Below are 27,884 nucleotides of genomic sequence, written 5' to 3' on the forward strand. Positions count from 1 at the left end.
TCGGCCAGGGATGGTGTTCTGCCTGACGTCAGTCACCGATTGGTTCCTTCCTTTTTCGGAGAAAACCTGCCAGAGGCCTCCAGACGCTTGAAGGAAGAGGAGCTGTGTTTCTTCCCCTCTGCCAAAGCTGCGGCTGTTAATCTAAAATATAACTCCACCTGTGTTGCTACTCTGGGCCACGTGGGATGGAATTGACCACACACTAGCTTAGGGTGTTGGAACAAAACTGACACGTCCTGCAGATTATGAGCATAGATGTCTCAACCTCACCCTTTCCTGTGCCCTATTAACAGTAATTCATTCTTGATATTTACATAGGATTATGCAGGAGGTGCAACGTGGAAACTGGCTATTTGGCCCAACTGGTCCATGCCCCCTCTATCTCGCTCTATCTGCATACTCATTCCTTTCTCATGTACTTGTGTGTCTCTCAATTTGTTACATCACAGAAGTAGACCGTTCGGCCCATTGAGTATGCACTGGCTCTCCAAATGAGCATCGTGACTGAGTGCCATTCCCCTGCCTTTTCTTTGTACTTCTGCACATTGTTTCCATTCAAGTAATCTTCTAATATCCTCTCGAATGCTTCGATTAAATCTGCCTCCGCCACACTACCAGGCCGTGCATTCCAAACCAGAACCACTTGCTGTGAAAAAGTTTTTTCCTAAACACATAGAACATTACAGCGCAGTACAGGCCCTCGATGTTGCGCCGACCTGTGAAACCACTAAAGCCCATCTACACTATTCCCTTATCGTCCATATGTCTATCCAATGACCATTTGAATGCCCTTAATGTTGGCGAGTCCACTACTGTTGCAGGCAGGGCATTCCACGCCCTTACTACTCTGAGTAAAGAACCTACCTCTGACATCTGTCATATCTATCGCCCCTCAATTTAAAGCTATGTCCCCTCGTGCTAGACATCACCATGCGAGGAAAAATTGAGATCCAAAAAGACGAGGTGTTGGGTGTCTTAAAAAATATTAAGGTAGATAAGTCCCCAGGGCCTGATGGGATCTACCCCAGAATACTGAAGTAGGCTGGAGAGGAAATTGCTGAGGCCTTGACAGATATCTTTGGATCCTCACTGTCTTCAGGTGATGTCCCGGAGGACTGGAGAATAGCCAATGTTGTTCCTCTGTTTAAGAAGGGTAGCAAGGATAATCCAGGGAACTACAGGCCGGTGACCCTTACTTCAGTGGTAGGGAAATTACTGGAGAGAATTCTTCGAGACAGGATCTACTCCCATTTGGAAGCAAATGGCCGTATTAGTGAGAGGCAGCATGGTTTTGTGAAGGGGAGGTCGTGTCTCACTAACTTGATAGAGTTTTTCGAGGAGGTCACTAAGATGATTGATGCAGGTAGGGCAGTGGATGTTGTCTATATGGACTTCAGTAAGGCCTTTGACAAGGACCCTTATGGTAGACTAGTACAAAAGGTGAAGTCACACGGGATCAGGGGTGAGCTGGCAAGGTGGATACAGAACTGGCTAGGTCATAGAAGGCAGAGAGTAGCAATGGAAGGATGCTTTTCTAATTGGAGGGCTGTGACCAGTGGTGTTCCACAGGGATCAGTGCTGGGACCTTTGCTGTTTGTAGTATATATAAATGATTTGGAGGAAAATGTAACTGGTCTGATTAGTAAGTTTGCAGACGACACAAAGGTTGGTGGAATTGCGGATAGCGATGAGGACTGTCAGAGGAGACAGCAGGATTTAGATTGTTTGGAGACTTGGGCGGAGAGATGGCAGATGGAGTTTAATCCGGACAAATGTGAGGTAATGCATTTTGGAAGGTCTAAGCAGGTAGGGAATATACAGTGAATGGTAGAACCCTCAAGAGTATTGAAAGTCAAAGAGATCTAGGAGTACAGGTCCACAGGTCACTGAAAGGGGCAACACAGGTGGAGAAGGTAGTCAAGAAGGCATACGGCATGCTTGCCTTCATTGGCCGGGGCATTGAGTATAAGAATTGGCAAGTCATGTTGCAGCTGTATAGAACCTTAGTTAGGCCACACTTGGAGTATACTGTTCAATTCTGGCCGCCACACTACCAGAAGGATGTGGAGGCTTTAGAGAGGGTGCAGAAGAGATTTACCAGAATGTTTCCTGGTATGGAGGGCATTATCTATGAGGAGCGGTTGAATAAACTCGGTTTGTTCTCACTGGAACGAAGGAGGTTGAGGGGCGACTTGATAGAGGTCTACAAAATTATGAGGGGCATAGACAGAGTGGATAGTCAGAGGCTTTTCCCCGGGGTAGAGGGGTCAATTACTAGGGGGCATAGGTTTAAGGTGAGAGGGGCAAGGTTTAGAGTAGATGTACGAGGCAAGTTTTTTACGCAGAGGGTAGTTGGTGCCTGGAACTTGCTACCGAAGGAGGTAGTGGAAGCAGTGACGATAGTGACATTTAAGGGGCATCTTGACAAATACATGAATGGGATGGGAATAGAGGGATACGGACCCAGGAAGTGTAGAAGATTGTAGTTTAGTCGGGCAGCATGGTCGGCACGGGCATGGAGGGCCGAAGGGCCTACTCCTGTGCTGTACATTTCTTTGTTCTTCTTTGAAAAAGTCACTCACTGTCCACCCTATCCAATCCTCTGATCATCTTATATGCCTCAACTAAGTCACCTCTTAACATTCTTCTCTCTAATGAAAACAGCCTCAAGTCCCTCAGCCTTTCCTCATAAGATCTTCCCTCCATACCAGGCAACATTCTGGTAAATCTCCTCTGCACCCTATCCAATGCTTCCACATCCTTCCTATAATGCGGCGACCAGAATTGCACGCAATACTCCAAATGCGGCCGCACCAGAGTTTTGTACAGTTGCAACATGACCTCATGGCTCCGAAACTCAATCCCTCTACCAATAAAAGCTAACACACCGTACGCCTTCTTAACAACCCTCTCAACCTGGGTGGCAACTTTCAGGGATCTATGTACATGGACAGGAATGGTTGTTGCGGGTTCTGGGGTTTAGATATTTCATTAAGCTCAGGGAAGGTTGTAAAAGAGGGGGAGGTGTGGTATTGTTAGTCAAGGACAGTATTATGGTGGCAGAAAGGACGGGTGAGTAAATTTGCAGATGACACTAAAGTCGGTGGAGTTGTGGACAGTCCGGAAGGATGTTACAAGTTACAGAGGGACATAGATTAGCTGCAGCACTAGGCTGAGAGGTGGCAAATGGAGTTTAATACAGATAAGTGTGAGGTGATTCATTTTGGAAGGAATAACAGGAAGACAGAGTCCTGGGCTAATGGTAAGATTCTTGGCAGTGTGGATGAGCAGAGACGGTGTCCATGTACATAGATCCCTGAAAGTTGCCACCCAAGTTGAGAGGGTTGTTAAGAAGGACACGCAGCAAGACTGGAGTGCGGAGGTGGCGAGAAGGAGGGCGAGCTTTAATCGGGCCAAGGCGGTGCTTCATAAAAAGAAGATAAAATTTGGAATGCTGCGACCGGCAAGACTGTGGGTCACATATCGAGGGAGGCACCACTACTTTGAGACGGCGGATGAAGCGTGGACTTTTATTGTGGAAGAAAAACTGGAATGAGCGGGTTATTAAAAAGAACGTTCGAACAAAGTGGTGGGGCGAATGTGGGGGGCAAAGAGGGGTTTTATGTACTAATCCTGCGATGTGGTAACTTTTCTCTCTCCCACAGGTGGTGATGGGGGGAGGAGGGGAGGTGGAGGAGATGGGGCGTTGGCCATTGGGGGCGGGGCCAAGGGAGAAGCGCGGGCTTGGTTCCCGCGCTATGATAATCATGGCGGGAATAGAGAAGCAGGAAGGAGGGGGCGTCGCACGGTGCGAGCCGAGGTCACGGGGGGAAGCCGAGGTCAGCCAGAGTTTGCTGACTTCTGGGAGCAACATGGGGGAAGTAATTACACTAGCGGGGGATCTAGCGGGGGGGGGGGGGTGAGAGGGGGGAATTACTGGGTTGCTGCTGCTGGGGAGAGGGGGGAGCTGGTATGGGAGAGGATGGGCGGGGGGGCACCGCCTGGGGGAGATACAGCTGCGTGGGAACCGGGTGAGGAGCTGGAAAAAGGTGATGGCTAATCGACAAGGGGGGGGGGGGGGTAGGAAGCCCCCCAACTCGGCTGATCACGTGGAACGTGAGAGGGCTGAACGGGCCGATAAAGAGGGCACGGGTACTCGCACACCTTAAGAAACTTAAGGCAGATGTGGTTATGTTACAGGAAACGCACCTGAAACTGATAGACCAGGTTAGGCTACGCAAAGGATGGGTGGGGCAGGTGTTCCATTCGGGGCTAGATGCGAAAAACAGGGGGGTGGCTATATTAGTGGGGAAGCGGGTAATGTTCGAGGCAAAGACTATAGTGGCGGATAACGGGGGCAGATACGTGATGGTGAGTGGCAAACTACAGGGGGAGACGGTGGTTTTGGTAAACGTATATGCCCCGAACTGGGATGATGCCAATTTTATGAGGCGGATGCTAGGACGCATTCCGGACCTAGAGATGGGAAAGCTGATGATGGGGGGAGATTTTAATGCGGTGTTGGAACCAGGGCTGGATAGGTCGAAGTCCAGGACTGGAAGGAGGCCGGCAGCAGCCAAGGTACTTAAAGATTTTATGGAGCAGCTGGGAGGTGTAGACCCGTGGAGATTTAGCAGACCTAGGAGTAAGGAGTTCTCGTTTTTCTCCTATGTCTATAAAGTCTACTCGCGAATAGACTTTTTTGTGCTGGGTAGGGCATTGATCCCGAAGGTGAGGGGAATGGAGTATACGGCTATAGCCATTTCGGATCACGCTCCACACTGGGTGGACTTGGAGATAGGGGAGGAAACAGGAGGGCGCCCACCCTGGAGAATGGACATGGGACTAATGGCAGATGAGGGGGTGTGTCTAAGGGTGAGGGGGTGCATTGAAAAGTACTTGGAACTCAATGATAATGGGGAGGTCCAGGTGGGAGTGGTCTGGGAGGCGTTGAAGGCGGTGGTTAGAGGGGAGCTGATATCAATAAGGGCACATAAAGGGAAGCAGGAGAGTAAGGAACGGGAGCGGTTGCTGCAAGAACTTTTGAGGGTGGACAGACAATATGTGGAAGCACCGGAGGAGGGACTGTACAGGGAAAGGCAAAGGCTACATGTAGAATTTGACTTGCTGACTACAGGCACTGCAGAGGCACAATGGAGGAAGGCACAGGGTGTACAGTACGAATATGGGGAGAAGGCGAGCAGGTTGCTGGCACACCAATTGAGGAAAAGGGGAGCAGCGAGGGAAATAGGGGGAGTGAGGGATGAGGAAGGAGAGATGGAGCGGGGAGCGGAGAGAGTGAATGGAGTGTTCAAGACATTTTATAAAAAAGTATATGAAGCTCAACCCCCGGATGGGAGGGAGAGAATGATGGGCTTCTTGGATCGGCTGGAATTTCCCAAGGTGGAAGAGCAGGAAAGGGTGGGACTGGGAGCACAGATCGAGGTAGAAGAAGTGGTGAAAGGAATTAGGAGCATGCAGGCGGGAAAGGCCCCGAGACCGGATGGATTCCCAGTCGAATTCTATAGAAAATATGTGGACTTGCTCGCCCCGGTACTGACGAGGACCTTTAATGAGGCAAAGGAAAGGGGACAACTGCCCCCGACTATGTCTGAAGCAACGATATCGCTTCTCTTAAAGAAGGAAAAGGACCCGCTACAATGCAGGTCCTATAGACCTATTTCCCTCCTAAATGTAGATGCCAAGGTCCTGGCCAAGGTAATGGCAATGAGAATAGAGGAATGTGTCCCGGGGGTGGTCCACGAGGACCAAACTGGGTTTGTGAAGGGGAGACAGCTGAACACGAATATACGGAGGTTGTTAGGGGTAATGATGATGGCCCCACCAGAGGGAGAAACGGAGATAGTAGTGGCGATGGATGCCGAGAAAGCATTTGATAGAGTGGAGTGGGATTATTTGTGGGAGGTGTTGAGGAGATTTGGTTTTGGAGAGGGGTATGTTAGATGGGTGCAGCTGTTGTATAGGGCCCCAGTGGCGAGCGTGGTCACGAATGGACGGGGATCTGCATATTTTCGGCTCCATAGAGGGACAAGGCAGGGATGCCCTCTGTCCCCATTATTGTTTGCACTGGCGATTGAGCCCCTGGCGATAGCGTTGAGGGGTTCCAAGAAGTGGAGGGGAGTACTTAGGGGAGGAGAAGAGCACCGGGTATCTTTGTATGCGGACGATTTGCTACTATACGTGGCGGACCCGGCGGAGGGGATGCCAGAAATAATGCGGATACTTGGGGAGTTTGGGGATTTTTCAGGGTATAAATTGAACATGGGGAAAAGTGAGTTGTTTGTGGTGCATCCAGGGGAGCAGAGTAGAGAAATAGAGGACCTACCGCTGAGGAAGGTAACAAGGGACTTTCGTTACCTGGGGATCCAGATAGCTAAGAATTGGGGCACATTGCATAGGTTAAATTTAACGCGGTTGGTGGAACAGATGGAGGAGGATTTCAAGAGATGGGATATGGTATCCCTGTCAATGGCAGGGAGGGTGCAGGCGGTTAAGATGGTGGTCCTCCCGAGATTCCTCTTTGTGTTTCAGTGCCTCCCGGTGGTGATCACGAAGGCTTTTTTTAAAAGGATTGAAAAGAGCATCATGGGTTTTGTGTGGGCCGGGAAGACCCCGAGAGTGAGGAAGGGATTCTTACAGCGTAGCAGGGATAGGGGGGGGCTGGCACTACCGAGCCTAAGTGAGTATTATTGGGCCGCTAATATTTCAATGGTGAGTAAGTGGATGGGAGAGGAGGAGGGAGCGGCGTGGACGGGATTAGAGAGGGCGTCCTGTAGGGGGACTAGCCTACAGGCTATGGTGACAGCCCCATTGCCGTTCTCACCGAGGAACTACACCACAAGCCCGGTGGTGGTGGCTACACTGAAGATTTGGGGACAGTGGAGACGGCATAGGGGAAAGACTGGAGCCTTGGGGGGTTCCCCGATAAGAAACAACCATAGGTTTGCCCCGGGGGGAATGGATGGGGGATATGGAATGTGGCAAAGAGCAGGAATAACGCAACTGAAAGATCTGTTTGTGGATAGGAAGTTCGCGAGTCTGGGAGCGCTGACCGAGAAATATGGGTTGCCCCAAGGGAATGCATTCAGGTATATGCAACTGAGGGCTTTTTGCGAGGCAACAGGTGAGGGAATTTCCGCAGCTCCCGACACAAGAGGTGCAGGACAGAGTGATCTCAAAGACATGGGTGGGGGATGGTAAGGTGTCAGATATATATAGGGAAATGAGGGACGAAGGGGAGACTATGGTAGATGAACTAAAAGGGAAATGGGAAGAAGAGCTGGGGGAGGAGATCGAGGAGGGGCTGTGGGCAGATGCCCTAAGCAGGGTAAACTCGTCGTCCTCGTGTGCCAGGCTAAGCCTGATTCAGTTTAAGGTATTACACAGGGCACATATGACTGGAGCACGGCTCAGTAAATTTTTTGGGGTGGAGGATAGGTGTGCGAGGTGCTCGAGAAGCCCAGCGAATCATACCCATATGTTTTGGTCATGCCCGGCACTACAGAGGTTTTGGATGGGGGTGACAAAGGTGCTTTCAAAAGTAGTAGGAGTCCGGGTCGAACCAAGCTGGGGGTTGGCTATATTTGGGGTTGCACAAGAGCCGGGAGTGCAGGAGGCGAGAGAGGCCGATGTTTTGGCCTTTGCGTCCCTAGTAGCCCGGCGCAGGATATTGCGAATGTGGAAAGAAGCCAAGCCCCCGGGGGTGGAGACCTGGATAAATGACATGGCGGGGTTTATAAAGCTAGAGCGGATTAAGTTCGTCCTAAGGGGGTCGGCTCAAGGGTTCACCAGGCGGTGGCAACCGTTCGTCGAATACCTCGCAGAAAGATAGACGGAATGGGAAAAAGAAGGCAGCAGCAGCAGCCCAGGATCGGGGGGGGGGGGGGGGGGGGGGGGGGGGGGGGGAGGAGGAACCAGAAGGACTCTCAGGGTTGTTAATATATACTGTATAGCATGTATAGGTTGTTGCTACAGATAATTATATATTGGACTGTTAAATTATATTTTTGGAGAGTGTTACTTGTGACAAGGCAGTTGCCAATTAGGGCTAGTTTTCATTTTTGTTATTTATTATTTATTCATTTTTTGTTTATAAAATAGGTCATTGTTATTTGTGTTGTTATAATATTGTGTAAAGGATGCACAATGTACTGTGTTGGTTGACCAAAAATTTTCAATAAAATATTTAATAAAAAAAAAAAGGACACGCAGTAGCTGTTCCTTGAACAAGCTCCACATTTCAATTGTGCCCATCCCCTGCAGTTTCCTTCCCCATCCTATGCATCCTAAGTCTTGCCTCATCGCATCATAATTGCCTTTCCCCCAGCTATAACTCTTGCCCTGCGGTATATACCTATCCCTTTCCATCGCTAAAATAAATGTAACCGAATTGTGGTCACTATCACCAAAGTGCTCACCTACCTCCAAATCTAACACCTGTCCTGGTTCATTACCCAGTACCAAATCCAATATGGCCTCGCCTCTCGTTGGCCTATCTACATACTGTGTCAGGAAACCCTCCTGCACACATTGGACAAAAACGGACCCATCTAAAGTACTCGAACTATAGCGTTTCCAGTTTCCACATCTGGACTATCCAACTTGCCTTGTGCCAGTGAGTTCTACATTTTCCCCACTCCCTGGTAAAGGTTTTGAGGAGACTGAAAGGTCTAAAGGTGGATAAATCACCTGGACTGGATGCACTACACTCCAGTATTCTGAAGGAGATAGCGGAGGAAATTGTGGAGGCATTGGTGGTGATCTTTCAGGAATCACTGGAGGCAGGAAGGGTCCCAGAGGACTGGAAAGTGGCTAATGTAACACCGCTGTTTAAAAAGGACGGAGGCAGAAGACGGGAAATTTTAGGCCGGCTAGCCTGACTTCAGTCACTGGCAAGATTTTAGAGTCCATTATTAAAGATGAGATTGTGGAGTACTTGTAAAGTGCATGATGAAATAGGGCCTGGCAGCATCTGTAGGGAGAGAAAAGAGCTAACGTTTCGAGTCCAGATGACTCTTTGTCAAAGCTAACAGACAGAGATAGTGGGAAATATTTATACTGCGGGGTGAGAATGAAAGATGAGTCATAGCCACAGAAACCCAGGGGAACCGGGTGCTAATGGCCACGGAAACCAAGAGGAAAGAGTGCTAATGGCAGCCCCCAGAGAGGGCAAAAGATGTGAAAGGCCAAACAGCAGAGAAACTAAACTGTGACAGATGTAGATGTGGGGGGAGCGGAAGGGGGCAGCAAAGGGGAGAAAGGGTAAGGAAAGGTGGATAAAATGGGGGAGGGTCAATATATATAAAGAAAGAAAGAAATGGTAAAATAAAGTTAAAATGAAATGGGATAAAAATAAATGGGTTGAGGGCAGGCTAGGAGAGTGGGCAAAGAAGTGGCAGGAGGAATACAATGTGGAAAAGTGTGAGGTTATGTACTTTGGAAAGAGGAATGGAGGCATAGACTATTTTCTAAATGGGGAAATGCTTAGAAAATCAGAAGCACAAAGGGACTTGGGAGTTCTTGTTCACGATTCTCTTAAGGTTAATGTGCAGGTTCAGTTGGCAGTTAAGAAGGCAAATGCAATGTTAGCATTCATGTCGAGAGGGCGAGAATACAAAAGCGGGGATGTACTTCTGAGGCTGTATAAGTCTCTGGTCAGACCCCATTTGGAGTATTGTGAGCAGTTTTGGGCCCCGTATCTAAGGAAGGATGTGCTGGCCTTGGAAAGGGTCCAGAGGAGGTTCACAAGAATGGTCCCTGGAATGAAGAGCTTGTCGTATGAGGAACAGTTGAGGACTCTGGGTCTGTACTCGTTGGAGTTTAGAAGGAAGAGAGGGGATCTTATTGAAACTTACAGGATACTGCGAGGCCTGGATAGAGTGGACGTGGAGAGGATGTTTCCACTTGTAGGAAAAACTAGAACCAGAGGACACAATCTCAGACTAAAGGGACGATCCTTTAAAACAGAGATGAGGAGGAATTTCTTCAGCCAGAGGGTGGTGAATCTGTGGAACTCTTCGCCGCAGAAGGCTGTGGAGGCCAAATCACCGAGTGTCTTTAAGACAGAGACAGATAGGTTCTTGATTAATAACGGGATCAGGGGTTATAGGGAGCAGGCAGGAGAATGGGGGTGAGAAAGTATCAGCCATGATTGAATGATTCGATGGGCCGAGTGGCCTAATTCTGCTCCTATGTCTTATGGTAAAGAAGTTTATCCTGAATTCCCTGTTGGATTTTATTCGCGGTTACCTCTCTTGATGACCTGTCTCACTATCTACCCTATCCAACTCCTTATTTTAAAGACCTCTATTAGGTAGATGTCAATATTCTCCAGAGAAAGCCCCAGCTTGTCTAGCCTTTCCTGATGGTTTCAACCTCAGGCCAAGCACCAGCTGAATGGGAGGAGGGGGATGTGTTGTGGGTTTGAGGCAATATTACCTCACTCATTTCACAGAAAGTGAAGAGATTCTTGCATCAGACGTAAAACGTAGAAGCAAGAAAACTGCTTGTTTTGTTTTGGCACAAATATAGTAATTGTTAGTTAATTTTACATTAAAAAATAGAACAGGTCAGCGGCTCCCAGATCTTTGCTGCCCGACAGGCTCGTGAATCCTGATCCTCTGTACCGACTGTTGTCATCGAAAGCAGACTCTCCCTTGCCTCACACACACACACACACACACACACACATGCGTTACAGATCTGTACACGAGGCAAGTGCACCTTTTACCTGACACTTTATCTTTCTAGGCCTTTAAATAAATGATCCTTTCATTCTCTTAGTTGAGAAAGGGTGAGAGGTACATCTCTCCGGGAGAAGCTGGTTTGCTGCCGCGGAGTGGGGAGGGGAGGGGGGAGGGGAGGGGAGGGGGAGAGGGGGAGGGGAGGGGAGGGGGAGGGGGAGGGAGGGGGAGGGGGAGGGGGGAGGGGGGGAGGGGGGAGGAGGGGGGAGGGGGGAGGGGGGAGGGGGGAGGAGGAGGAGGGGGAGGGGGAGGAGGGAGGAGGGAGGAGGGGGGAGGGGGAGGGGAGGAGGGGGGAGGGATGTTCCTGGACATCCCAGGGTGAATGAAACCCTCTGACAGCAGGCACGGTAGCACGGTGGTTAGCACTGTTGCTTCACAGCAGAGGGTCCCAGGTTCGATTACTGGCTGGGTCACTGTCTGTGCGGAGTCTGCACGTTCTCCCGTGTCTGCGTGGGTTTCCTCCGGGTGCTCCCGTTTCCTCCCACAAGTCCCGACAGACGTGCTGTTAGGTGAATTGGACATGCTGAATTCTCCCTCCATGTACCCGAACAGGCGCTGGAATGTGGCGACTAGGGGCTTTTCACAGTAACTTCATTGCAGTGTTAATGTGAGCCTACTTGTGACAATAATGATTATTATTATAGCTAGCTGCATCCTCACGTTTCACAGATCCTTGAGGCACCTGTGATGTCCTTGCTCTCGGATTACAGCTTCCTGTTGCCTCGTGACGCCCCCCAAATCACATCTTGGGAAATGCGTGCACAATAAAAGCACTCGTCAATGCTCCCTGCCTTCTCTTTATTCCAGTCTTAAAAACCAGTTCAACAGTCTGAATTCTCAAACAATGCTTCCATTTTTAGCCTCTTTTTTTTTTTTGTTTGTTGCAGATATATTGCTCTAGTCTGTGTGGGAAAAAAAACTACCCGGGGATTTTTAAGGATGTCCCACGAAAGCTGTAAAGCGTTCAATAAACAAAATAATTTTTTTTTTTGTCAAATTGTTAAAATATTACAAGGAAATGATTAGCAAACATTAAAAGTCTCACAATTCTGAGGGAAAATCTCTCTTCACTAAACCAGAATACTGGATATATTTAAACATGGAGGTTCAGGTTGTTACTCATATTAATATCAGGGGATAGTCTCGGGTACTTTGATTAAAGTCAGGAGACAGGTCACCTCTTCAACATCACAATAACAAAACTCCACACTTTGTTACTCGGTTCCTGGGGGCTACTATAGTTAATCACTTATTCTAACAGACTTTATATAGCACAACAGTCTCAAGAACTTCATATTGGTTATGGGTGGAAGGGTAGGGTGTTGAATGTAGAGTTCCTGCTTGAAATCTTGATGATTCACAAAGTCTCCCAATAGTGGTTGAATTCCTCCATTAAAGGTGGCTTTACATGCCCGATGGTGCCACACAGAGAGAGGGGAGAAGGGGAGCCCAGACTGTTGCATATTTGATGCCATCTTGTCTCCTCAATGTCCCTGGGCCGCTAGCTCAGGTTGAGTGATGTCAGGTGTCAATGAGAAGGTTTAGCAGGTACCGCACCTTGCAGGCAAACCATCGCCTGAGGGGACAAAAGTATTCATAATGGAACTGTTCAAACTCAGGCGTCTGTCGTATATCACGTAAAAAAGCAACGTCAATATCTGACTCTGTAAGCCCTATCAGGAGCAGAAGCAAGGCAAAGAGGAGGCCAATTGTCACAAGCAGCAAACGGACCACACTTAAAACAAATGTATTCACCTGTTCCCTCTCGGCCCTGTCATTGACACCTTCAGATAAGGCACTAGCCCCTCTGGCTGGCTCCTCGAGCTCTGCTGGTGTGCCAGTGTCGCACTCCTTCCCCTCCTCGATGCCACAGCTGCTGGTGTTGCCATTCGTTTGCCGAGGGAGGATTGATTCCAGGCTGGGGTCAGACACGGGGGTGGGCAGGACGCTGTTGGCAGGGCTGTAAAGCTCGTCTGCGATCACGGATGTCGATTCATTGCCCTCGGCAGAGGAGGTCTTGCCTGTGGTCCGGGTACCAAAAGCATCCGTGTGTGAGGTGGAGCGCACAGGGGTGGAGTGGGCACTGTCTCGCAGCGACTCTAAACCTGGAAGACAGAGAGAATTGGCGATGAGATGCAAGAAAGATGTTATCTGGCATTGACTGGTTAAGCAAAGAGTCGATCACAATTCACAAACATGACTCCCCTTGAGAAACAAGTGTGATCTTGTCTCCTGCTCCGTCAAGGGTAACATGGAATTGGGTTAATTCAGTTCAAAATAATTGCAGCGTTTGTAGGTTACAGGGCCCAGGGACAAATAAAAGGCACAGAATTCTGTTAAGTTGTACAGATAGAGTAAATGTGATGTGATTTAATACGGTCACTTACATTGCAACTTTGCATATCTCAATGTCTGGAAGTGTTTCAGAGTGAAAGACCGCGGAGTTCCGTCTTGTCGCAGAGATGAATGCAATCACTCTCCCACCCACACCCAGACAGTGCACAGGTCAGACTTCTGTCTGTGGCTGTAGTAAATTATTCCTGGAACAGGTCGTCAGTCTGTCGCCAGGGGCTTATAACTTGAGGGGGTGACTCCACATCAAGCAGAGAGCATTTTCTCTCTCTCTCTCTCTCTCTCTGTCACACACACACACACATACAAACTAAGGGGCAATTTAGCATGGCCAATCCACCTAACCTGCACATCTTTAGACCTTAGGAGGAAACCGGAGCACCCGGAGGAAACCCACTTTTGTAAGGGCCCCGAAGAATCCAGCACGAGTTTTAAGGATACAAAATAATAAAGTTTATTTACTATAACAATATAACAATATATACATAACAGTAGCAGTAACTTCCCTTGCTACCTTCTCCTTCCTCCTGGTTCCTGGACTGGCCAGCTTATTTATAGTAGGAGTTTCTCCGCCCCCCTCATTGGGGAAGTTCATACTCCCATAGGATTGTGGGATAGTCATTAGTCCCCAGCCAATCGTCAGTAGGCAGGTTATAACATCCCTCCCCCCCAAAGTCCAAGGAATCCACCGTAGGCCCTGGCGAAGGAAGGCGTCAAACTCGTTTGGCCGCAGGCCGGACGCCATTTGCACGCGGCGCTGGATCAGGCGGCGTATAACGAGACGGAGACCGGCGCTTCCGTGATGAACGGCGCGGTTGTACATCCACGGCCTGTGGACCCGAGGATTCCCCCTCTGATTCATCCTGTGTCTCCATCTCGGAGTCAGAGTCTGCTGCCTCCGTCATGTCAGCGTCTCTGTCCCCATTCGGTCCCGTCATGACCTGCGCAGGCTTTGAGTGAGGCACCAGTGGAAGATTTGGAGGACTACCTTCCCTTGTTTCTGGTCTTTGCCGCTGTTGAACTGAGCTCCGGGGGCGGGGAATCTTTTGCGGGGATGATCTTCTGGACCGGACGTGGTCTACATGTTTTCGCTGGAGACGACCCTGGGCTTGCACTTGGTACGATATAGGGCCCGTTTGGCGAAAGATTACCCCAGGAACCCATTGGGCACCACCAGCAAAATTCCGCACGAATACTGGGTCACCGGGCGCAAACTGCCGTATCGGACGATGCTGAGACAATCCCGGACCCTGCCGTTCTTGTGTGCGGCGTACTTTTGCGCCAATGTCCGGGAAGACCATACTAAGGCGGGTGCGAAGTCTCCGGCCCATTAGGAGTTCTGCGGGAGCTACCCCAGTCACTGTATGGGGGGTGGTCCTGTATGTAAACAAAAACCGAGCCAGTCTCGTGTCCATTGATCCGGAAGACTGCTTCTTTAGGCCTCTTTTGAATGTTTGCACTGCACGCTCTGCCAACCCATTTGAAGCCGGGTGGTAAGGGGCAGTGCGGATATGGCGGATGCCGTTCATCTTTGTAAACCTAGCAAACTCCTCACTCGTGAATGGAGTGCCATTATCCGTGACCAGCACCTCGGGGAGGCCATGCGTGCTAAATGATAAACGCATTTTTTCAATTGTTGCGCAGGACGTTGTCCCCTGCATCTTATGCACCTCCAGCCATTTGGACTGGGCGTCAATTAGTAGAAGGAACATGGATCCCTGAAAAGGGCCTGCGAAATCTGCATGTAAGCGTGCCCAAGGCCGCCCTGGCCATTCCCAGTGATGTAGGGGCGCGGCCGGCGGAAGCTTCTGATGCTCCTGGCAAATGGAGCAGTTTTGGGCCACCTTCTCAATGTCGGTGTCGAGGCCTGGCCACCAGACATAACTCCGGGCCAACATTTTCATCTTGGTCACGCCCGGATGCCCATTGTGCAAGTCTGATAATATCAGCTCCTGGCCTTTTCCGGGACAACCACACGCGTCCCCCACAAGAGGATGCCGTCTTCCACGCTGAACTCTGACAGCTTGGAGGAAAATGCACGCAACTCGCCTGGGAGCTGTCTATGCTGCCCACCATACAGGACTATGTGCCGAACCTTTGACAGGACTGGCTCCGTCTGGGTCCACTCACGGATCTGTGATGCCATGACAGGCAAGGTGTCCATAAAATTTAGGGTTGCGACCACCTCACCGGTCGTGGGGGTCGACATGGGGCCGGTCGATAAAGGCAATCGGCTCAGTGCGTCGGCATTTGCTATCTGCGTACCTGGTTTGTGCTCCAGAGAATACTCATATGCAGCAAGTAACAAAGCCCAGCGCTGGATCCGTGCAGAAGCAATGGGCGGTATCGGCTTATCCTCTCTGAAGAGTCCCAGCAGGGGCTTATGATCAGTCACGATAGTGAAATGGCGGCCGTACACATACTGGTGGAAGCGTTTCACCGCGAAAACCACTGCCAGGCCCTCCTTCTCGATCTGCGCGTACTTCTTCTCCGCTGCAGTCAATGTGCGGGAGGCGAAAGCTATCGGTCGCTCGGCCCCGTTCTCCATCTTGTGGGACAGGACGGCCCCAATACCATACGGGGATGCATCACATGTGACGAGCAAAGGCTTTCCCGGATCATAGTGGGTTAGTAACCCAGACGACGACAATTGTTGCTTTACCCGCCGGAAAGCGGTTTCTTGCGGCTGACCCCAAACCCAGGTGTGATTTTTCTTTAGCAGCAGGTGTAAGGGGGCCAGCGTAGTTGCCAGATTGGGGAGGAATGTCCCGTAATAGTTTACGAGACCGAGAAAAGAACGAAGATGCGAAGTGTCAGTCGGGGTGGGGGCATGTTGAATTGCACGCACCTTCTCTGCGACGGGGTGCAGACCCTCGCGGTCCACCCGATAACCTAGGTAGACTACTTCTTTTGCCTGAAATACGCACTGTGTGTGACGTAAATGGACTCCAGCCTCCGAAAGGCGTTTAAGGACAGCCTCCAGATTTTCCAAATGCTCTTGCTCCGACGTCCCTGTAATCAACACGTCATCTAGGTAGACAGCCACACGTGGTAAACCTCTCAAAATGCCCTCCATAACACGTTGAAAAATTGCGCAGGCAGAGGATACTCCAAAGGGCAACCGTGTATATTCATACAGGCCCTGGTATGTGTTAATTGTTACATATGGTCGGGAGGCAGGGTCCAGCTCCAACTGCAGGTAGGCGTGACTCATATCTAATTTTGTGAATGAGAGTCCGCCTGCAAGTTTCGCGTAGAGATCCTCTATGCGAGGCATTGGGTATCGGTCGAGTCGGGAAACCGTATTCACTGTAAGTTTATAGTCGCCACACAAGCGAACTGTGGCATCTGGCTTCATTACTGGCACAATTGGTGCTGCCCAGTCAGCACAGCGGACGGGCCTGATAATACCCAAACTCTCCAAACGAGTGAGCTCCCCTTCTACCTTCTCGAGCAAAGCGTAAGGCACTGGGCGCGCCCGGAAATAGCGCGGTGTGGCTCCTGGTTCAACTTGGATACGGGCTACGGCCCCTTTTATTTTCCCCAGACCAGGCTGGAATACCTCTGGGTATCGTCCTAGCACCTCAGTCAACCCTCCAGAAACGGTTTGGAGGATGTGCTGCCATTGCAACCGCAAATGGCGCAACCAGTCCCGACCCAACAGGCTGGGCCCATGGCCACGCACTACGATAAGTGGGAAACGCCCCTCCTGGCGTCCATAGTCAACAGGGGTCATTGTAGTTCCTGCAATGTCCAGTGGTTCCCCCGTGTAGGTGGCCAACCTGGCCTGTGAGTCAGTTAGTGTAAGGGTCTGTATACCCTGCTTGATGCGGTCGAATGTCCTCTGGGCGATCACGGAGACTGCTGCGCCAGTATCCAACTCCATCTCCAGCGGGTGGCCATTGACCCGTACTGTCACCTTAATGGGGGCCACACGGGGAGCTGCCACACAATGCAGCTGCAGGCAGTCGTCCTCCGTCTCCACGTCCTCAGGAGTGGTCGCCGCAGGTTCATCCACATGGAAGGTACGGCTTCTGGGCTGGTCCCAGTTACGGCCCCTGGGCTGGTCCCAGTTTCGGTCGGAACGACGGCGCCTCTGGCGTCCCCAGGACCGCCGTCCGCGACGGGGTCGGCGCCTACAAGTCTGACACGGACATGGCTCCTCATCCATTGGCTCTGGAGAAGGCTCCCTTCGGGGAGGAATGTCCGATGGCCACTGGCGTCGGTCTGGTCGTTGCCTCGCCCAAGGTACCGCAGGAGTGCGGGGGGACGTTTTTGGGCGGAAAGGGTTTCGCCCCAAGGCATGCACTTCCATTCCCTGTAGCTCCTGTACTCCTCGCTCTGCGCTCTCTCGGGACAAGACTATTTGTATTGCCTGTTGAAAAGTCAATGTTGGCTCCGCTAACAACTTTCTCTGGGTGGCCGCATTGTTAATACCGCAAACCAAACGGTCGCGTAACATTTCTGACAAGGTCTCACCATAGTCACAGTATTCCGCAATCCCGCGTAGCCTGGATAAAAAATCGGCAAGGGATTCTCCAGGGGTCCTCTCAGCGGTATTAAACCGGTAATGCTGGACTATCGTGGACGGGGTTGGGTTAAAGTGTTGCCCCACTATATTCACAAGTTCGTCAAACGTTTTGGTGTCCGGCGCAGCTGGGTACGTAAGGCTCCTAATCACCCCAAACGTATGCGGCCCGCAGGCGGTGAGCAATATGACCACCTGGCGCTCGTTTTCAGTGATATTGTTTGCCCGGAAATAGTAACGCATCCGTTGTGTACTGGTTCCAGCTTTCCAGCGCAGCATCAAAAACATCCAAACGTCCGTACAGAGGCATGGTGTAATAGAAAACAACTTCCAACCTGTATCCAACAAAAATCCAGGGAGGTGGCTTCAGCAGTGTAGACAGCTATTCACTTTTACCTTCGTCGCCAGTTTTGTAAGGGCCCCGAAGAATCCAGCACGAGTTTTAAGGATACAAAATAATAAAATTTATTTACTATAACAATATATACATAGCAGTAGCAGTTACTTCCCTTGCTACCTTCTCCTTCCTCCTGGTTCCTGGACTAGCCAGCTTATTTATAGTAGGAGTTTCTCCGCCCCCCTCATTGGGGAAGTTCATACTCCCATAGGATTGTGGGATAGTTATTAGTCCCCAGCCAATCGTCAGTAGGCAGGTTATAACACCCACGCAGACACGGGGAGAAAGTGCAAATTCACAGACAGTGACCCAAGGCCAGAATCGAACCCGGGTCCCTGGCGCTGTGGGGCAGCAGTGCTCATAGATGTTTACAGCATGGAAACAGGCCCTTCGGCCCAGCTTGTCCATGCCGCCCAGTTTCTATCACTAAGCTAGTCCCACTTGCCCACATTTGGCCCATATCCCTCTGTACCCACCCTGCCATTGTAACTGTCTAACTGCTTTTTAAAGGACAAAATTGTACCCGCAGCTCGTTCCAGATGCTCACCACCCTCTGTGTGAAGAAATTTCCCCTCTGGTCTCTTTTGTATCTCTGCCCTCTCACCTTAAACCTCTGCCCTCTAGTTCTGGACTCCTCTACGTTTGGGAAAAGATGTCGGCTATCTACCTTATCGATGTTCCTCATTATTTTATAGACCTCTATAAGATCACCCCTAAGCTTCCTACGCTCCAGGGAAAAAAGTCCCAGCCTATCCAGCCTCTCCTTATAGCTCAGACCATCAAGTCCTGGTAGCATCCTCGTAAATCTCTTCTGCGCTCTTTCTAGTTTAACAATATTCTTCCACTGTGCTGCACTCTCCCACCAGTAACACTGTAAACAGCAAGCAGCTAAATGACCAAATGGGAGCATTTTCCAGCTTTCGCTGACGTGGAAAGACTTAAAAAATTGGAAGGACGAGAAATGGACTTTGGTATAAATTAGAAAATAAATCCTGGATTTCTGGCTGGAATTTTCAAATAACTGCAACAGATGATTCAGGGAGCGGGAAAGGCTGATGGGGGAGCGGGAAAGGCTGATGGGGGAGCGGGAAAGGCTGATGGAGGAGCGGGAAAGGCTGATGGGGGAGCGGGAAAGGCTGATGGGGGAGCGGGAAAGGCTGATGGGGAGCGGGAAAGGCTGATGGGGGAGCGGGAAAGGCTGATGGGGGAGCGGGAAAGGCTGATGGGGGAGCGGGAAAGGCTGATGGGGGAGCGAGAAAGGCTGATGAGGGAGCGGGAAAGGCTGATGGGGGAGCGAGAAAGGCTGATGGGGGAGCGGGAAAGGCTGATGGGGGAGCGAGAAAGGCTGATGGGGGAGCAAGAAAGGCTGATGGGGGAGCGAGAAAGGCTGATGGGGGAGCGAGAAAGGCTGATGGGGGAGCGAGAAAGGCTGATGGGGGAGCGGGAAAGGCTGATGGGGGAGCGGGAAAGGCTGATGGGGGAGCGAGAAAGGCTGATGAGGGAGCGGGAAAGGCTGATGGGGGAGCGAGAAAGGCTGATGGGGGAGCGGGAAAGGCTGATGGGGGAGCGAGAAAGGCTGATGGGGGAGCGAGAAAGGCTGATGGGGGAGCGAGAAAGGCTGATGGGGGAGCGAGAAAGGCTGATGGGGGAGCGGGAAAGGCTGATGGGGGAGCGGGAAAGGCTGATGGGGGAGCGGGAAAGGCTGATGGGGAAGCGGGAAAGGCTGATGGGGGAGCGGGAAAGGCTGATGGGGAGCGAGAAAAGCTGATGAGGGAGCGGGAAAGGCTGATGGGGGAGCGAGAAAGGCTGATGGGGGAGCGGGAAAGGCTGATGGGGGAGCGAGAAAGGCTGATGAGGGAGCGGGAAAGGCTGATGGGGGAGCGGGAAAGGCTGATGGGGGAGCGGGAAAGGCTGATGGGGGAGCGGGAAAGGCTGATGGGGGGGCGGGAAAGGCTGATGGGGAGCGGGAAAGGCTGATGGGGGAGCGGGAAAGGCTGATGGGGGAGCGGGAAAGGCTGATGGGGGCTCTCCGACATTCTGCTTTTAGCTCAGATTTTAGCACTGGGTAGTGTAACAGGAAGCTTTGTTGTCAGATTCATGCTCATGAATTCTAGTATTTGACCTGATTGGCCTGTCTGATTCCTGTTTTTTTTTTTGAGAAAATATTTTATTGAAGCATTTGTAATTTTCACAATTTAACATTTTCTGAAACAACCGCGTGGGCTGATTCCTGGTTTTAATGCGTGCATGTGAGTATGAATATTTGTGTGTCAGCATGTGAGCATATGTATGTATGTGTGTGTCTTTGTACATGCATGAGTACATCTGTGTGTCTGCATATACATATGTGTTGATTTATTCGTGTGTGTGTGTTTTGTATATGCACATGTATATGTGTAAGACTGTGTATCTGTGTATGAACGTGTGAGTATATTTGTGTGAAATGAAAAATGAAAATCGCTTATTGTCACAAGTAGGCTTCAAATGAAGTTACTGTGAAAAGCCCCTAGTCGCCACATTCCGGCGCCTGTTCGGGGAGGCTGTTACGGGAATTGAACCATGCTGCTGGCCTGCCTTGGTCTGGTTTCAAAGCCAGCGATTTAGCCCTGTGCTGGCGATGCTGTCTGTAATACCCAAGAAAGTCTATAGAGGGGGTGCTTGAGCTGTTTTATGTGTGTGTGAAATTGTGATTGTTTTTGAATTCGCATATGTGCAATATTATATTTCATATTTGAAACCCCTGAAACCCATCGCAATCTTCCGCTTCTCGAAGGAAGCTTAGAAACTAAATTTCAGAAAGTTCTCCGATTCAAAAACACAACATTTCAGCAATTCTGCTTCACTAACCATCGGCTGAGGTCTTAACGTTCTGGTCCCTCTGCAACTGCAACAACATTGCTCCCAACGATGTCCCAATCCCTACGTCCCAGCCCAGCGGAGAGCCACAGCTTTAAACCAAGTGGCACTTTCCCTGGCACAGGCCAGCAGCTCCCAGGTGAAGCTGAGACTCCAGTCCTGGGCAATACTGCCTGGATGTGACTAAATGCGCATGTTGAAAGGGGGCACAGATGTCATGAGCAATGGATGTAAACGGTGCACTCACAGAGGATAACAGATGGGGGATGAGGACTTCTGAGGCAGTTATTCAGGGGAGAGAGTCGGATGATTGAACACACCACATTTCCATGCAATTCCCTGACAGAGATTTACTCACTTTCTAAAACCTTCCCTTGCGCTCCAGTTACAGACAGAGTTCCCCAGCGTGTGGACACACTCCGGGTATCTTGCACAAGGGAACACTTTGGGTGCAAGTCTTGACGATGAACATTGAGCGGTGTGCCAAATGTTGGAGAACAGCGGGAGTGGAAATATTCGAAGTAGTTCGGGTGAGGCATGTCGAGGTTCAATCCAGGTGAGTGGATTCAGTGTGGGTACAATGGGCATGAATAATTCCAATTGGATCAATTTTCCGACTCAATTCTGGGACATGGAGATCAATAACGCACCATTTTACAAAGTTAAACAAAGAGAAACAAGCTGATTGGGGTATCAGAAAACTTTGGTCCGTCCTTTCATGAAATATGGTTGGCTCTTAGCTGTCCTCTGACTAACGTAACAAGCCAATCAGGTGTATCAAACCCCTACAAAGTCTAAAAGGGATATAAACGAGACAGACCGCGCGGCATCGACCTCGGTACCAGAAACGACAATGATATTCAGTCCTGCAAATTTTACTGTGCCAATAGCTGAGGGCTTGTGCCACAGTTGGGAGAGCTGTCAAGGAACAGTCTGACATAGTCACGGAGTCATATCTTTCAGATAATATCCCGGACACCACCATCACCATTCCTGGGTAAGTACCCAGCAGAGGTGGTGGCACAGTGGTGTGGGGCTGTTTAGCACAGGGCTAAATCGCTGGCTTTGAAAGCAGACCAAGCAGGCCAGCAGCACGGTTCAATTCCTGTACCAGCCTCCCCGAACAGGTGCCGGAATGTGGCGACTAGGGGCTTTTCACAGTAACTTCATTGAAGCCTACTTGTGACAATAAGCAGTTTTCATTTCATTTCATTACAGTCAGTTGGAATTGCGCTGGCAGTCCGCAACATCGACTCTGGACCCCATGAAGTCTCGTAGCTTCAGGTTGAACATGGGCAAGGAAACCTCCTGCTGATTACCACGTACTGGCCACCATCAGCTGATGAATCAGTACTCCTCCATGTTGAACATCACTTGGAGGAGGGACTGGGGGTGGCACGGGCTCAGAATGTCCTCTGGGTGGGGGACTGTTCCAGTATAGCTACAACACTGGCATCCAGGTGGGAATTTGAAGCTTTCCCAGGTCTGTCCTGTACACAAGAAACAGGATAAATCCAACCCAGCCAATTACTGCCCCATCAGTCTACTCTCTAGCATCACTAAAATGATGGAAGGGGTCATCAACAGTGTTATCAAACGGTATTTATTCAGCAATAACCTGCTCACGGACACTCAGTTTGGGTTCCACCAGCGTCACTCAGCTCCTGACCTCGTTACAATCCTGGTGCAAACATGGACAAAAGCTCTGAATGCCAGAGGTGAGGGGAGAGTGACTGCCCTTGACAGTATTTTATCGAGTATGGCATCAAGGAGCCCGAGCAAAACTGACGTCAATGGAAATCCGGGGGGGGGGGGGGGGGAACGAGGTGGGGGGGGGGACTCTCCACTGGTTGGAGTCATATCCGACACAAATGAAGGTGGTTGTAGCGGTTGGAGGTCATTTCAAACCAAGGACATCACTACAGGAGTTCCTCAGGGTAGTGCCCCAGGCCCAACCATCAACAGCTGCTTCATCAATTACTTTCCCTCCATCATAAAATCAGAAGTAGGAATATTCATTGTACAATGTTCGGCATTTTTGTGATCCCGCAGATACTGAAGCAGTTCATGTCCAAAGCAGCAAGACCTGGACAAGATTCAGACTTGCAGGTGGCAAGTGACATGCACGCCACACAAGTGCCAGGCAATGACAATATCCAACAAGAGGGAATCTAACCATCTCCCCATGACATTCAATGGCATTACCATTGCTGAATCCCCCACTATCAATATCCTGGGGGTCACCATTGACCAGAAACTGAACTGGATTAGCCACATAAATACTGTGGCTACCACGGCAGGTCAGAGGCTGGGAATCCTGCAGCAAGAATCTCACCTCCTGAATCCTCAAAGCTTGTCCATCCATCTACAAGGCACAAGTCAGGAGTGTGACGGAATACTCTCCACTTGCCTGGATGAGCGCAGCTCCAACAACACTCAAGAAACTCGACACCATCCAGGACAAAGCAGCCCACTTGATTGCTCCTCCTTCCACAAACATTCACTCCCTCCACCACCGACACACGGTGTACCATCTACTCCCTATCTCCACCCAGAATCTCGTCCACCACACCCTGACATTGCATCCTGGCCTCCCTGTCCATGTGTGACTTGTACGAGATGATGTCCCCACTCCCCCTAATCACCGCTTTTAATGCCTTTCACACTGTAGATGACAAGACCATCCCGTTCCATATTGTCCTTGATGGCCCCAGAGATCTTTGCGCAAAACCCAAGATCCGATACAGGTCCAATGTCCAGCCTCCGACCCGTAAGCTGTGCCCACCCCGCCTCCAACGTCAGGTCAACCAAATGCGGTCCGTGGTCGGAGATAACCAACGCTGAATACTCCACGCTTCACCCCAGGGAGCAAGGTCCTACCCATAACAAAGAAATCCATCCTTGAATACACCTTGTGCACTGGCAAAAAAAACGAAAATTCCTTGCCCCGCCCCCGCCTCCTCCATGAAGCGACCGGCAATCTAGGCCCGGAGAGGTCCAACTTTGGATCCAAAATGCAATTAAAATCTCCTAAAATCAATTGGTGTGAATCTAATTCCAGAATAGCAGCCGTCTCATAATCGGGACATTGTCCCAATTTGGGGCACACACATTCACCAGCACCACAGCCCTCCCTCCAGTGAACCTGTTACGCTCACATAACAAACCCCCACATGATCAGCCTCCACGGTTCGCGCCTGAAAACTAACAGGGCGCCATGGTAGCAGGTTCGATTCCCGGCTTGGGTCACTGTCTGTGCGGAGACTTCACGTTCTCCCCGTGTCTGCGTGGGTTTCCTCCGGGTGCTCCGGTTTCCTTCCACAAGTCCCGAAAGACGTGCTTGTTAGGTGAATTGGACATTCTGAATTCTCCCTCTGTGTGCCCGAACAGGCGCCGGAATGTGGCGACTAGGGGCTTTTCACAGTAACTTCATGAAATGAAATGAAAATCGCTTATTGTCACAAGTAGGCTTCAATGAAGTTACTGTGAAAAGCCCCTAGTCCTGCAGTGTTAATGTAAGTTTACCTGTGACACTAATAAAGATTTTTTTAAAAAAAATTAGTCCTCCTGCTAACCGGAATGTCCCCCACACCCCACCCACCGCACCCTCGCCCCCGCACCCCTCCCTCCGCATCCTCGACCCACACCCTCACCCCCGCACCCCTCCCTCCGCACCCTCGCCCCCACACCCTCACCCCCGCATCCCTCCCTCCGCACCCTCGCCCCCACACCCCTCTCCGCACCCTTGCCCCCGCACCCTCGCCCCCACACGCCTCCCCCCGCACCCTCCCCCCGCAACCACACCCCTCCCCCGCAACCTCACCCCCGCATCCCTCCTTCCTCACCCCCGCCCCCGCACCCCTCCCTCCGCACCCTCGCCCCTGCACCCTCGCCCCCCTCCCTCTGCACCCTCGCCCCCACACCCTCGCCCCCGCATCACTTCCTCCGCACCCTCAGCCCTGCACCCTCGCCCCCTCCCTCCGCACCCTCGCCCCCACACCCTCGCCCCTGCATCCCTCCCTCCGCACCCTCGCCCTCGCACTCTCGCTACCACACCCCTCCCCCCGCACCCTCACCCCCGCCCCCACGCACCCGCCCCCGCGTCCCCACACCGCCCCCCGCAACCTCGCCCCCGCCCCCACACCCTCGCCCCCGCCCCCTCGCCCTCACACCCCTCCCCCCGCACCCTCACGCCTGCCCCCTCACCCTCACACCCCTCCCCCCGCACCCTCACCCCACACCCTTACCCCCACACCCCTCCCCCACACCCCTCCCTCCGCACCCTCGCCCACGCACCCTCGCCCCCACACCCCTCCCCCCGCACCCTCACCCCCACACCCCTCCTCCCACACCCGCACCCCTCCCCCCGCAACCTCGCCCCCGCACGCTCACCCCTGCACCATCGCCCCCACACCCATCCCCCCACACCCTCACCCCCGCCCCCTCGCCCCCGCCCCGACCCCCTCGCCCCCACACCCTCGCCACCGCCCCCATCCCCTCGCCCCCGCAACCACACCCCTCCCACCGCACCCTCACCCCCGCACCCCTCGCCCGCACCCTCACCCCCGCACCCTCGCCCGCACACCCCTCCCCCCGCACCCTCACCCCCACACCCCTCCTCCCGCACCCTCCCCCGCACCCCTCCCCCCGCACCCTCCCCCCGCACCCCTCCCCCCGCACCCCTCCCCCCGCACCCTCGCCCCCGCACGCTCACCCCCGCACCCTCGCCCCCACACCCTCGCCCCCGCACGCTCACCCCCGCACCCTCGCCCCCACACCCATCCCCCACACCCTCACCCCCACCCCCTCGCCCCCGCCCCCTTGCCCCCACACCCCTCCCTACCTCGCCCCCACTCCCCTCCCTCCGCACCCTCACCCCCGCACCCTCGTCCCCACACCCCTCCCCCGCACCCTCACCCCCGCCCCCTCGCCCCCGCCCCGCCACCCTCACCCCCACACCCCTCCCCCGCACCCTGCCCCGCCACCCTCGCCCCCACACCCCTCCCCCGCACCCTCACCCCCGGCCCCCCGCCCCTGCATCCTCGCCCCCACACCCTTCCCTCCGCACCCTCGCCCCCGCACCCTCCCCCTCCCCCTCGCCCCCGCCCCCGCGCCCCTACACCCCACCCCCCCGTCCCCACACCCTCGCCTCCGCCCCCTCGCCCCCACACCCCTCCCCCCGCACCCTCACCCCCGCCCCCTCGCCCCCGCCCACTCACCCCTACACCCCTCCCCCCACCCTCGCCCCCGCCCCCTCACCCCGCCCCCTCGCCCCCACCCCCCCTCGCCCCCGCCCCCGCCCACTCGGCCCTACACCCCTCCCCCCGCCCCCACACCCTTGCCCCCGCACCCTCGCACCCGCCCCCTCGCCCCTGCCCCTCGCCCCCGCACTCGCAGGTGAGTTGCACGAACAACTGCCCCCAAACCCTTTAAATGGGGAAAAACACTTGTCCTCTTCACAGGGCCCCCCCCCCCCCCCCGCCCAAGATCCGCACATTCCAGGTGACCAACCTTGTCGGGGGTCTCTCACCAATGAAGTATTCGCCCCTTCGGAGCTGGATAGAGCACAACAGGCCCTCAGTCAAAAGCCAAGGCTGGATGAACCACCGTCCCGCCCCACCAGTCGGGAAACCATTTTGAGCAAAATACTGGGTCGGCTTCGAGCCCCCCAGTCCCTCCGGCAGCCCCAACTTGAGGTTTTGCCGCCTTGACCTATTTTCCAGATCCTCCACCTGGAAACTCTCTGCCACCAGCAGCAACTCCGCTTCCAGTGAGGCAAACTGGCCCTGCCGCTCAAACTGCCTGTCCATCTGTTTGCCGAATGTTTCCAGCTCCTACGCCATCACCATGGCAACGTGTGTAGTGTAATGGACGTGGCGGCCATCTTATCTCCTTCACCTTCCTTCGATGGGCTACGCTCCTGAGCTGTCTTACTGTTGGGTTTCGTCTTCGAAGATTTCGACATGTCGCCGTCGGGAAAGAGGTCACCTACTCAGCAAACCTGGCTCGGCCTGCTGCACGGCGGAGATTCGGCGAGCGAAGTTCCTCAGTGCAGAAAACGGGGCTAAGTGCAGCCTCGTCGGGGAGTCCCCACTGAGGTCTCCGACCGACCCAGACGGCCGTTAGATAGCGGGGCTTTTCTCGGCACTTCGAGCACTGGGAAACACCTGGCTAATCCCGCTCGCTACGGGACTCTGTCCCCATTCAGGTGGATAGCGACCAATGTGTTAGATGTTGTCTATTTTCCACACTATTGATAATTATCATTGCAACAAACATGATTTCATTTTGAACCACTGTAGTTGGAGTGAACAGGATTGTACAGCCCTTCATCTCAGCTGTTCACAAGGTCACAAGAGACACACAGAGGCACAGACACACGCACAGAGACACACACAGACACACACACACGCACAGACACACAGACACACGCACAGAGACACACACGCACAGACACACACACACACAAGCACAGACACACAAAGACACAGAGAGACACACACACAGAGTCCACAGACTCAGAGAGGCACACATGCATACACACACACACACACACACGCACAGACACACAAAGACACAGAGAGACACACACACACACACACACACAGAGGCACAGACACAGAGAGGCACACACACATACACACACCCAGATACTCATGTCCCTCACTCAATCCCTGGACTATGTGGAGCTTTGTGCCCTGCTTCAGAAGGCACAGCAATAAACGCTTAGTGACTTCAACTCTCTAAGCCAATTATTAGAAATAATCGGCCTGGATTCCTGCACCTGATCACTGCCCGAAACACCCACATGGATTTGTGATTTAGATGATTTGGCCCCTCTGATCCAGTAGTCTGTGATAAATAATTTAAACCATTAGAGTTAATGTATTTTAATATCCAAACGAGCTGTGACTGAGCTTTTTAACTATTAAATACTGACTTGCCTTGTCGGGACTGTACAGATGGGCATTGGTGTTTGAGAAGGAAA

General features: G+C 52.3%; 1 protein-coding gene across 1 annotated transcript; it reads right to left on the reverse strand.

Annotated features, from left to right (window-relative positions):
• Positions 1-11,544: 11,544 nt before the first annotated feature.
• Positions 11,545-26,861, reverse strand: LOC140387311 (FERM domain-containing protein 5-like). Its single transcript, XM_072470240.1, has 2 exons — positions 26,831-26,861; positions 11,545-12,868 (listed from the first exon to the last, which is right to left on the reverse strand). Exons 1-2 carry the CDS (start codon positions 26,859-26,861, stop codon positions 12,285-12,287), a joined length of 615 nt encoding a protein of 204 aa, XP_072326341.1. The 3' UTR covers positions 11,545-12,284.
• Positions 26,862-27,884: the final 1,023 nt, after the last annotated feature.

This window comes from Scyliorhinus torazame, chromosome 12 (genome assembly GCF_047496885.1).
Source record: "Scyliorhinus torazame isolate Kashiwa2021f chromosome 12, sScyTor2.1, whole genome shotgun sequence".
NCBI lineage: Eukaryota > Metazoa > Chordata > Chondrichthyes > Carcharhiniformes > Scyliorhinidae > Scyliorhinus > Scyliorhinus torazame.

Excerpts from the sequence above, each read along its gene's own strand:
- LOC140387311 (XM_072470240.1), bottom strand. The coding sequence starts at position 26,861 with ATGTCGAAATCTTCGAAGACGAAACCCAACA. Across the intron at positions 12,869-26,830 it reads TTCGAAGACGAAACCCAACA|GTTTAGAGTCGCTGCGAGAC; the intron begins GTAAGACAGCTC and ends TCTGTCTTCCAG.